The following is a 13,229-nucleotide window of genomic DNA, read 5'->3' as shown; positions in this document are numbered from 1 at the left end:
ATAACATTAACGCAGACACTTGGGGCTAGATTTTCAACGTGAGATTTTGGGGCGGTAATGTCCTGATACCGCCTGGAAAAAGTTTGCGCCCTTGTCTGAAAAATCCGGCAAAAAAATGAGGTTCCATGATTGGGGGCACAAATCAGGCATTGCACAAGGAAGTTTTTGTGCCAGAGCTAAAAAAAAAAATCACACGTTAAAAAAAGATTTTGTAGATTTAAGGAACTTCATTGTTGTATAGTGCCCTGCAACATAACGTTGTATATTGTATGGTTTTGCTTTGGTGGGGGGAGTTTGTGACCTTGTTCGAGTAAAATTTGTTTCATCACTGGTCATTGGTGACTTGTGCATCATTCCAACTTTCACCAGAGATGTGCCTTTATGGGGGCACGTAGCGTGTCCAGTATTAGTTCAATCCTTCAGTTTCCTCCATTTAGCAGGGCCGGTCCATTACGAGCGACTCTTGGTCCGGCAGCATCGCCATGCTGAATCCCCAATGGATTGTGTGACTATCCAATGGGGGCCTCACCAGGCTCGTCCTCCTTGTCTTCCTCCGGAGGTGGGCATGCAATTCCCACTGCCAATGCCTAGCCCAGCCCCTCATGATGGGCCAAGTTATGCAACATGCAGCACACCACAATGAATTTGGATACCTGTTGAGGGGAGTATTGAAGGCTGCTTCCAAAGTGGTCCAGGCATTGGCCTGCCTGTAGGCGATGGCATATCTCTACCAGCATTTCCTTTCGGAAGGGCAGCCTTCTCACACACTGCTCATCAGAGAGCTGGATGTATGAGCATTGGTGCCTGTAAACCCATGGGGGGTAAGCCCTCCTCCCCAGAAGTCTTCGGCCTCCCCTCATCCGTGGGCCGACATACCATCTTCTACCTTGCCGCTGCTGGCAATAGTATGGAGCATGATATGCTGGCGAACTAGTAATGCCCCCATTAAATTTTCTCACTCACCTTATAAGCGCAATGTAATGGTAGATAAAAGTGCATTTTCAAGTCGGAGCTACAGACAGAGGGATATGTGCAAACATTACAGACAATGTAACCTGCGATGTAGGTTCCTCATCCCTCCATTTAAAAATTTTGTCAGTAATGCCTGCTGAACCCTGGGAACACCTGTTTCTCCCCCCTCCCCCCCCCCCCCCCAGACGTTTCCTGGGGCGGGAGTTAAATGAGGAGTTAGGTCGAATTTTGCATCTGGGGCGTTAGTGGACCGTTGCACGACGATTGACGTCATAATCTCAATGAAACTAGAGGGCGGGCGTTAAGTTTTGCGCCGGCGCAAACCATGAGCCGAATTTACCCGCCAGGCAGTAAAGCTGGAATCCTGGCTTTACGCCTAGAAACGCCATTTACCACCCCTCCATGGCGCAAACGAGCCAAAAATCCAGCCCAAGGTTTTTGTGTCATTAATGGTACTCCTAATCAAAAATCATCAAACTTCTGTAGAGACTAGAATTTTCATTGGGATCGCCCCCGTCCGATTCTTAGCGGTATGCCAGCGGTTGCGTCTTTTGAACTGCCGGAATACCGCTGCTGCACGTTCGTGATTTTTGATGGCAGATTCTCGGCAGTGGCGGTATGTAGCAGTAGAGGGCCGGAGCGGGCAGTGAGGAAGTGCATGAAAGTCGGCAATCTAGAAACGAGCATTCTTTTTGGTCTCCCGCGATTTCGGGGTCAAAGGTGACCCTGCGCATGCGCAGAAAACAGTGTTGGTGATTTGGAGAGTGCTGAGGTGGAGATCGATTTGAAAGAGAAGAGTTATTTACATCTATTTGTAAAGCGATTTGGAACATAATTTTCATTACTACTTAATATAACAATAATACAACATAAAAAATAATTATTTAAATATAAATATCAGTATAAGTAAGATGCAAGTTATGGAAGTGGAGGAGGTGGTAAATGGGAGTAGGAGGGTCGTTCGTTTCTGCGAAGTCCAGGAATTGTTGGTCAACAGTGGAGGCCCGTTGGGACCAATTAACACGGGATGGGCGAGCAAAACCTGCACCAAATGTGTATCAGTGGTTATGGCGAGAGATCGCTGAGGCGGTGTCGCCCATGATGCGGGGGCCGAACCAGTGCCGTAAACGGTGGAATGGCATTGTTGGGTTGGCGAGTGCAAGTAATAACTTATCATGCATTGACTAATTACTCTTTAGTGCCACGTTTTATTATGTTCCCATCATCGATCTCATTTGTGTTAGTCCTCTTATAAAAATTAGTTTACACATATTTGTCACCTTTGCAGAAAAAAATTAGCCGATAATAGGGCGGAGCTCCGCAAAACAGGCAGAAGTCCGCCGAAGACTCTTGAATTAACAGACCTCGAAGAACGGGCTGCAGCCCTGGCTGGAGCATATGATCGCACCGCCATGTGTGTTGGTGCCGAATCGGTTATCGTGGAGGGCAAGTCTGCATAATCCCTGGGCTGTACTGCGGTCATGGAATTCAATGTTATGTCAATATAATGTAGAATGTAATGTAATTCAATGCTGTGAACACAAAACATTGTTAGTTCTAACATAAATTTTTGGTTGATCACGGTCTGCCACTTGGCGAGCAACATACGGTTTGAGACTCAAGTTTTGTTATGTCATGTAGTTTCTGTCTGCTTTGCTTATAATAGTTTCATGTAATGATTCTTGGTAATATATGTTTGTTCTCCACATAAGCCTGCTCAGTGAATTGCTCTCATGTTACCTTTGACACCTCCCCTGTCGCCAACCATTAATGTTATGTTTTTACAGTTGCACAGGTGGAGCCGCCTGCCCCTCCGAGAGAGGAGTCATTGACGGGAATGAGGAATGAAGAGATGGTGGTGGAAGAGATGATTGAGGAGAAGGAGAACACCTCTCCTCAAAACTTGGTCATGGTGGTGGTGGAGGGGGGAGGAGGAAGGGGCAGTGGGACTTGTAGGGTCCTTTCTATCTGCAGCCACCGGATCCTTGGCGGAATTGAACTTTCCTGGAGAACTGTCCGAGGAAACGGGACCAAGGGACATGCATCGGCACACACCGACCCCCATGCTGAATCTGTGGCAGCTGATTCGGCAAGGTGGGAAGGCTGAGAGACAGGCAGGTGCGAATCTGGACATGGTGGGACTGTCTAGGATGAGCATCGACTTGAGTCGAGCTCCTCCAGGCAATTGTTGGGTTGTCTACAAACATTGCGGCTTTAGCAGCCCGTCAATCGGAGGGCATGATTGTGGCGGTGAGGGAGAATACAGAGACCATCAATGCCAATGCTATGCAGCAATCGATGGTCATGGGATATGGCACTGCACCCCAAGGTACCATACCACCAATGGTGACAGCACCTGATCGTCGGGGAGGAAGTAGTTTCTTCCGACTTTGAAAATGGTTCCTTAGCACCTTCCGCTTTTCCAGAGTCCAGAGTCCTCACACATAGCACTGCCATTGGCGGCGCTCCCCTCCCCCCCTCCCCTCAGCAGTCATGATAGAGGTGCTCTGCTACACAACGTATTGGTCCCGATGTGGGCAGGGTCAGGGGTATTGATAGCGGGAGGAGGGGCGTTGGGAAAGGTGGCCGCAGATAGAATCGTGGGAGGGTGCAGGGATGGTTTGAGTGTTGTTTTTACTGTTGTTGATGTTGCTGGTTGTTAATGTTTTGTTTTGTAAATTGTTTTGTAAAATTTTTCCATTCAGAACAATTATTTTATTACATTGATAAAGTTTAATTCAAATTACAATTTTTATTTAAAAAAATTATTCAACTAAGCCACATCTGGAAAATTAGGAGTAAGTCATTGATTGTAAGGGTCAGCAATATTGGCAGTGAAATTACAGCCCCCATTTCTTTTAAAGCACCCAAGTATGTTCAGATGTCCACACAATTATGCACAATATATTCAAAATCCCTTAATAACTACTCTAGAAATCACAACACCAATGCGCCCCCCCCCCCCCACCACCGAGAAAGACAAAATGGAGGCATAACGCTGGGACAAGGCAAGTACCTAAAAAATGGGTGGTACCAATCCTCAGCAACAGCGGGCAATAAAAACGGCATTATTAGGGAATTAGCGCAGTGGAAGAATTTTCTTCATTTTTTGGGGCGGGAAACATGGGCGGGCGATGTGCAGCAATGCAGTCGGTAATCGTAGGCCGAAATTACCGCCGGCGATAATCGGGAATAAAACAGGTGGTAAATTTGCCTTTGACAAAATGGGAGATAATCCAACGATCCCAATGGAAATTCTAGCCCAAGGACGGAGATGTATTTTTGATTTTCACTGGTTCAAACCGTCGACTGATGCTGGCAAGTAGTAAACATTGATTTGGGGAGAAACAAAAAGAAACAAGTCACACAATACATTTGAGGTTATTCCATAAAGCTACCCAAGTGTGCTCAGGCAAAAAAATGATTAGTTTGGACTGAGCTTCCTTAAGGGGCTTTGTACCAAGGCGTCTCCCTTAATCTACATGGTGGACTATGGCGAGCTACCCGAGGGAAAGCCAAAAATAAAAAGATTCTAGGTAACTGACACACAACTCTCAAAAGTAGACCTGAAAAGCTATTTATTTATGTTTTAGACCCACTCTGTATGGAATGTCCAAATATTGCAACCTAGCTTCATTTTAACTGCTTATACATGAATGATAATATAACAGCCAACCTAATAGTAATTCTGTTGGAGAAATTTGCCTTACAGAATTCTTACCTTTAATATCTCCAAATCCAGTTTTAGTCTTTGGTTGTCAGATACTAAATCTCTATTTCTGTGTTCTGCCTGCTCCAATTGTGCCTCCAATTCAGCTTCAAGCTCCCTGCTTCCCTCTTGGAATTCAACCAGCTCCTCACGTGTTTCCTGAAAACTGAACAAGAGGTTCAACAGATCACAAAAAGTTTCTACTGCTTCATTACAAATCCCCTGGGAGGACAGACGCATCAACATTAGTGTCCTCGACCAGGCCAGTATCGAAGCACTGACCATACTTGATCAGCTCTGCTGGGCAGGCCACATAGTCTCGTGCCTGGCATGTGAACTCTCAAAGCAAGCGCTCTACTTGGAACTCCTTCACTGCAAACGAGCCAAAGGTGGGCAGCGGACAAGGACACCCTCAAAGCCTCCCTGATAAAGTGCAACATCCCCACCTGGGAGATCCTGGCCAAAGACCGCCCTAAGTGGAGGAAGCGCATCCAGGAGGGCGCCGAGCACCTCGAAGCTCATTGCCGAGAGCGTGCAGAAATCAAGCGCAGGCAGCGGAAAGAGCGTGCGGCAAACCAGTCCCACCCACCCCTTCCTTCAACGACTATCTGCCCCACCTGTGGTTCTCGTATTGGACTGTACAGCCACCTAAGGACTCACATTTAGAGTGGAAACACGTCTTCCTCGATTCCGAGGGACTGCCTATGATTAACACTAGATCAAGCCAAGAACAATTTTCTGAGCGCAATGCAAAATATATTTTGCCTAAAGAGATTTTACACAAATGGCAGCAGTCTGGATAAATAAACTTCTGGTGGGTACCTAGATAAACCCACACCCTGGTGTGGGCCAAGCCATAAAACCAGGGCATTTTAGATATAATTCCCAGTCTGTCTCCAAGTTGAGTAATGTCAGCAAGGATAGCAGTTAGGCCATAACTGTTCACAACTCATGGATATGGAATGGGGGAGGAATCAGACAGGATCACCACTTGGCTTTGGCAACAATTTCTTCTCAATTGAACGGCCTGCTGGCACCCATTATCTGGGCTCAGACAGGAAGAAGAGAGACTAGTTTAGTCAGGACGCATGAAACCATTGCCTTGAATGAGTCAGCTCCTAGAAAACAAGAGGGCAGGATATTTTCTTCTGTATTTATTGTGCAGGTGCTGATTTTCATATGAACTTTCTTCACTTCACACAACCTACATTAGCTGTAGAATAACTAAACGCTTCTAGTTCGAGGGATATAGACAATATTGCCAGCTGCATAGAAGCCTTTGTATAAACTAACATATTTTGCCTTTGCTTCCTGCTGTTTTGATCCGGAGTGTTAGTGAAACAAATCAAGTCAAAATGTTTAATTAAATCCTATTCTGCTCCAACAGTGAAATTTTACAATTTGAACTATAGAAAAGAATTTCAAAGACAAAACAAAAATAAAAAGACGGCCACTGATTTAGGAGGAGAACAATGCACCAGAAATTGAGGTATACAAGTCAGGAAGTTCTCTAAATTTAATCCCTAGTGTAGGAGTTAGATGTTCTTAGCAGCAAAGGTAGTGTTACTAAAATTAGCTTTATTATCTCCAAATATGATGCAGAAACAGCCAGAATTCCCATTCCTCATTGCTATCCAGTGACTGCTGCTGGAAAGTGCATGTGTGGATATCAGAAAAGGACAAGTTAATTCAGTAACAGTTAGAACCTGCCAGCATTCATGGACAAGGCTCACACAAAGAATATCCATTTAGGCAATGTACTTGAATGCTATTAAAACCTAGCTCCCCAACATGAGCGTTCAGAAGAGGGTTTGGGGGGAAATGAGAAAAAGAAAATAAAAAAAAAACATTGGGGCAAAAGTCTTAAATTTTCCACGTACATAGAGAAAATATTTAATTTGACAGCCTTTCAGCACAATGACCCCGAACAACAGTGCAGATCACACTTTCATGACAGCTTCAATAATTTAGTTACAAAAAAACAGGCACTCTAGTACAGGCTTATAATTACATCTACCCAAGGATATACAAATAGAACTGGTTCTAGTTAGGCTGAATAGCATACAAAACCTACACTAGATTTTAGTTTCATTTTATACAAGTGTGTACTGTACAACTCCAAATGGTAAACATTTTACTTTTTTTTTTAATTACATTAGTAGCAAGTCAATGAACCAGAGAATTTATTGAGCTCCTTGCCAGGTTATCCCAACCCAAATTTACACTGGCACTAATTCACCACCTATGAATTTGGGAGCCGACTCAGCCCCTCATAGAAATTCATTATAGCCAAGGAATGGGTGGTGTTGACTGAAAATGGTTGAGTAGTCCCAGTTGAAAATCATCTAGACTGCACAAAAAATTCACCTCACTCCTCATGAAAATGATTGTAGTCATGATTCTAGTCTAAAAACCCAAGCTCATTAGTGTTACACTGAAAAGATGGACCAATATCGGGTGTAGTCTAAACCCAAGTAATGATTGCCACAGATGTTTTTCACTACTTAAAGGGGAGGTCCATTGATGCGGCAGCACCTCATTCTCAGCATTGTTGGTTGTACATCTGCCTCAACCACCATAAGGACAAAGAGCAGGAGCAGTTATTTACAAATACTGATGGCAGATCGCCACCCCAGGGAGAAAGCCCAGGATTTTCCCCAAGGAAACTTGAGGTATTGGTTTTAGCGGTGGAGAGAAGGCAGGTGGTCCTGTATCAATTGGCAGGAGGCCCTCACCACATGTCTGCTGGACTATGTGAAGGAAGGTGACACATCCCCAGGTCCCACACCCAGTGCAGGAGGAAGTTTAACAAGCTCACATGGCTGGTCAATGTGAGTGAAGTCTTCAACCAATGCTACATACCACCATCTGTACCACAAGCTTCTCACACTGCTCAATGTATCACACCTTCAGGACTCACCCACCAACAATCTATACCTAGCAACATTCACACCCACATCTCACCATAGGCACAATGAAAGCTATTCAAATTATGGCAGGCACAAGGATCATTAATTATTAGAATTCATGTCACGTAATACATTTATAGATATATTAAGTGTTTGGAATATTTTGTGCTCTTGTTTATAGATACATTTATTAATGGTGTTCAGAATATTTTGTGGTATCTCTCATTTCACCTTTGTGCCCATCAGGACGCTGTGATACACCATGAGACAGGGATTGTACGATGGGGATGTGGTAAGCTACAGGCATCTGGGGTTTCATTCATGTAAATCGGAGTCTGATGAGCCGGTCATGGACAGCCCGTCCAAAAGGCTGATTGTCTCATCTCGTCATGTCACGGCCACCCTCCCTCCTGTTCCTCCTACTCTGCCTCGTCTTCATGAGGTAATCCTGCAATCCCGCAGCCCCCAGGACTGTGAGGAAGTGTTAGGAGCAGAAGCCTTTCACAAATAATGAAGTAGTGACGTCTGCACTTGAATGAACACTCCCAGTCACCAAAAAAATAACTTGAAATAACTAAAGAGAGCTGTTTCAGTTGCAGGAAATAGCAAACAGGCACAGAAACTGCAAAACCCTGTAAGGTACAGCCAATTGGGGATGGTGCCTTTAAATATTGCTGCTGCAGCCTGCTTTCTGCTTGTAGACGCCAGCTCTCCCTGTCGTCGTTCTGCACTGCCATTAAGGCAAGTGGCTAAATCAAATGTTGGAGATCGGACGTCCAGTGAGCGTTATACACGCAGATGTCACAATCTCAATCCTGGTGAGCGAGGTTACCGGCAGCACTACCAGCAACACCGATATGGTGTGCGGTGCTGGAACCAGCATCAGCTGTCAACAGCATTTTAGCATCATCTCAGTGCCAACGTGTGGCGCAAACCACACAAATTTCTTCCCAATAGTATTTCCATCCAGCCCAGCACAAACATATAGGGTGTCCGTATGGTCTGACCGTCCAGATGGCACTAGCAGGTACCTGGAATATTAACAATTAAGTGATCTATAAGCAACAATATTCAACAAATACTGTAATTTTCAGGTTAGATAGCAGCATCTAATGACATAATTATGTCTCCTGGTTTCGCACAGATATTTTGAGTAATGCAAGCCAGTAGTTAAACTCCAACCCCTTCTTCTATCTACTTTAGCTCCAGATCTCCTTGCTATGAACTGGAATCATCCTTCCAGTCATCAAATACAGCTCTGGCAACTTTTATTATCCATATTATCAGTATGACAACAGTTCAGTTTCAAAATAAGAGAAGCTATAATAGCCAATAACTCCTGAATCTCTCTCAAACAAAAAGATTAAAAGCTGGAAGGGCAAACTCAATACCATGGACTATATTTTTCAGCCAATAAATTACACCATAGGTTCAAATGCTGCCTTCATTTAGTTACTCATGTACAGCTACAGATTGCATCCTCTGCTCATTCCAACAGGAGATTCATTTGAAGAATTTCATTTAACAGGGAAAAAAAAATCAGCATCTATTTATTAGTTTGTCTGACAAGACTCAAAACACCTATTCAATCAAGGCCTACATTTTAATGGGGTATTTAACAGCAATATTACCGTGGTAAAGCCCAAGTTTTCATCCATTTCACTGATTGCCGGCTATGCAGGGGGCGGGATCCACTGCGCAGCCTGCTCGAAGTAGTGAATGCCTGGCCGCAATGTCAAGATTTCTGCGTCAGGATGCATATGTGCTACATCCTGAATTTGCAGACAGTTTCAAAAGGGGTAAAGCAGTAAATTCTGTTTGCTGGTATTAGCCACCACAAATTCCGGCCAATGGCTCCTGACATGCGATATTATAGGCTGTCTGCATCACAGTACTCTGAACTCCTATATGGCAGGCGAGCCCCAGGTGGGCAGAGGAAATGTTTCAGGGACACCCTCAGGACTTCCTTGATAAGGTGCGGCATTCCCGACACCTGGGAGTCCCTGGCCAGAGACCGCCCTAAGTTGAGGAAGAGCATCCAGGAGGGCACTGAGCACCTTGAGTCTCATCGCCGAGAGCATGCAGAAAGCACGCGCAGGCATGTGTGCGGCAAACCAGTCTTCCCATCCACCCTTTCCTTCAGCGACTATGTCCCACCTGTGAGACTAATTCCTGTATTGGACTGTTCAGTCACCTAAGAACACAGAGTGGAAGCAAGTCTTCCTCGATTTCGAGGGACTGCCTATGATGATGTTACAGTAACATTTGGCAGAGGAGCAGAGGATCAACTACACAAGTAAACAATTGAAATAGACAACTTTAAAAAGTGTGTCATTTTGCTCCTCTTTTAATACATTACATATTTTGTATTTGGGGAAAACTTTAATACTTTGTTCTGATTACTTCAAATCAGGAACCAAGCAATCCAGAACTAAATAATTTTATTTTAGACCACACACTGAGCCCTCTGGTTATTGTATGTAGTTTGCTGAAATTATGGAATTTCGAGGAAACAAAAGCTCATTATATACTGCAGAAATGGAAAAAATCTTGCCTCACTAATGCTCAACTGAATTACACAGTAACAGCTTATTGAACAGTAAAACAAAATGTTGCACAGTTAATAGCAGACATGATTTGTGCAATCACGTGACTGCATTACATTTAAAGTCACAATATGTGTCAATTTCAGAGCATTGAACAAACGGGATAGAAAATAAGGAACTGTGACAGGCCAATTTAAAATTTCAGAAAAATAGTTTTAAAATTAACAGTAAAGACAACAGAATGTAAGATAATGTAGTAGACTATATATTTAAATGATTATTGAAAATAAGAAAGTTTTAAAGGCACAATGAGTGGTAAGGCGAATAGATTTAGGGAGGGAGTTTCATAAGGTAGGGCTGAAGTGGCTGAACAATCTGGCACAAACAGAGCAGCCGGGAGCTGGGGAAGAGAAAAAGCACAGGAGGACCCCAAGAGCTTGGATGTATGAGACAGCAGAGGCAAGATGGAGCAAATCCCTTAGACAAACAGTTTAATTAATTTAATAATGTTAACGGTTAAAATAAACCAACTTATTTGACAATGCTGTAATAGCTTTTAATGCAGCGCTGGGCAAACATATACCATACAATACTTCAGTAGAACATTTTGTCCAGGTACAGTGCATCCCCTACAGTCTCATTCTCTCTTGCACACAGCATACCCCATTATGCCATAGCTACTTAAGGTAGGGTCCAGTACCTGTGTATGCACCATCAATTAGTTATATGGTCGTTCTGAACATTTGGGAGCGCTGTTTTGCAGCCACTAAATGTTGTCTGCATTCAGATCTATAAACAAAGAGTAAGAGCTACGTAAAAGGATTTTCATGGTTTTTGAACGGTTTACAACAACAACTTGAATTTATATAGCACCTTTAACATACTAAAACTTCCCAAGGAGCTTCACAGGTGTATTGAGACACAAAATGTGATACCGAGCCACACAAGGAGAAATTAGGGCTGGTGACCAAAAGCTTGGTCAAAGGAGGTAGGTTTTAAGTAGTGTCTTAAAAGGAGGAAAGAAAGGGAGAGGCAGAGAGGTTTAGGCAGGGAATTCCAGAGCTTAGGGCCTAGGCAACAGATGGCACGGCCACCAATGGTTGAGCAGTTATAATCAGGGATGCTCAAGAGGAGCACAGATATCTTGGGGGGCGGGGGTTGTGGGGCAGAAGGAGATGACAGAAATAGGGTGGGACAAGGCCATGGAAGGATTTGAAAACAAGGATGAGAATTTTGAAATCGAGATGTTGCTCAACCAGGAGCCAATGTAGGTCAGCTAGCACAGGAATGATTAGTGAGCAGGACTTAGTGCGAGTCAAGTTGGTGCGAACTTGGCCAAGTTTTAGATCACCTCAAGTTTACGTAGGGTAGAATGAGAGAGGACAGCCAAGCGTGCTTTGTAATAGTCACGTCTAAAGGTAACGAAGGTATGGATGAGCTGAGGCAAGGGCAGAGACGGGCGATGTTAGAGGTGGGAATAGGAGGCCTTAGTTATGCTGCGGGTGTGTGGTCGGAAGCTCATTTCATGGTCAAATATGACACCAAGGTTGCGAATAATGTGGCTCAGTCTCAGACAGATGTTTGGGAGAGGGATGGAGTCAGTGGCTAAGGAACGGAGTTTGTGGTGGGGGAAAAAAAAAACGAAAAAAAATGGCTTCGGTCTTCCCAATATTCAATTGGAGAAAATTTCTGCTCATCCAGAACTGGATGTCAGATAAGCAGTCTGACAATTTAGAGACCATGGAGGGGGTCGAGAAAAGTGGTATTGAGGTAGAGCTGGGTGTAATCAGCGTACATGTGAAAATTGATGCTGTGTTTTCAGATGTTGTCGCCAAGGGGCAACATGTAGATGAGAAATTGATGAAGGAGACGAAGGACAGATCCTTGGGGGACACCAGAGGCAACAACGCAGGAGTAGGAAGAGAAGCCATTGCAGGTTATTCTCTGGCTATGATTAGATGGATAAGAATGGAAGCAGGCGAGTGCAGTCCCACCCAACTGGACGATGGTGGAGAGGCATTGGAGAAGGATAGTGTGGTCAACCGTGTCAAAGGCTGCAGACAAGTCAAGCTGGATGAGGAGGGATAGTTTGTGACTTTGATGAGAGCCATTTCACTACTGTGGCAGGGGCAGAAATGTGATTGGAGAGATTCAAACATGGAGTTGCAGGAAAGATTGGCACAGATTTGGGAGGTGACAACACGTTCAAGGACGAGAGGAAAGGGAGGTTAGAGATGGAGTGGTAGTAGCAAGGACAGAGAGGTCAAGGGTTGGTTTTTGAGAAGAGGGGTGATGATGGCAGATTTGAGAGAGAGGGGGACAGTACCAGATAATGCTTTATCTCACAGTTAGCTTCTTACATTAAATACTACAAAGTCCTTTTGGTAGCTTATGCTTTCTTTCAACTTGTGTTGACAAAGAGAACACCCAGTAGAATCCACTTACTGTCCAGACCAACATTTTCACAAAACAGCTATAGCACTAACTAATTGATTAATAGTTCTATAGTGTTATTGCAGAACTGTTTATTTTGAAACTTTGTGGAAATTACTCCAAGCTTGTTGGCCTTGAAAAACAGTATCACATGCACTCGTCTAAAAATGCCTCTTCCTGGCAGCTGGCCGAGCAAGTCTGACAGCTTTACATTCGCTTACAGCTGGCTAGGAGACCCAAGCATCGGATTCAGGGATACTAGTTGGGTTTTGCACAATGCAAAAGTAGCTGGATATCAAGTGTGACGGTGGTGAGATCTTACCCACCATTTCGGCAGTGAATTAATTGAGAGTTTTTTTTTTTTTAAAAAAACAGCAAAATTGGTTAACAAAACCATCCTGTTGTAGAAGCAGTCAAGCGATAGTCACAATTAAACAAAAGAATAAATACATACATGGCAGCACCGTAGCTTTTGGGACTGTAGCTAAGAGGAGTATTCTGAAGTCACAGCAAATTCTGCAGCATAATTTTGTCAGTTCAATCACAAAATGTACATTATGCAGGATAAGCAGCTTTAGAAGTTTGAACTTTTTTTTTCATAAATGCACATTGATTCAACACTGACAAAATATAGCATTTCCATGTAATGTGCAGTAAAAG

General features: G+C 43.9%; 1 protein-coding gene across 7 annotated transcripts in view; it reads right to left on the bottom strand.

Annotated features, from left to right (window-relative positions):
- The window catches only part of ndel1b (nudE neurodevelopment protein 1-like 1b), a 65,704-nt gene that overhangs the window by 22,181 nt on the left and 30,294 nt on the right, over window positions 1–13,229 (bottom strand). For all 7 annotated transcript variants that reach the window (XM_070857589.1, XM_070857591.1, XM_070857590.1 and 4 more), the window contains one exon: window positions 4,694–4,847. In XM_070857589.1, coding sequence (XP_070713690.1) covers window positions 4,694–4,847 — 154 coding nt within the window. The remainder of the gene's footprint in view (window positions 1–4,693; window positions 4,848–13,229) is intronic.

The sequence above is a fragment of the Pristiophorus japonicus genome, chromosome 16 (genome assembly GCF_044704955.1).
Source record: "Pristiophorus japonicus isolate sPriJap1 chromosome 16, sPriJap1.hap1, whole genome shotgun sequence".
NCBI classification, from domain to species: Eukaryota; Metazoa; Chordata; class Chondrichthyes; family Pristiophoridae; genus Pristiophorus; species Pristiophorus japonicus.
The sequence above is the reverse complement of the archived record's forward strand: the minus strand, read 5'-3'. Positions and strand labels throughout refer to the sequence as shown.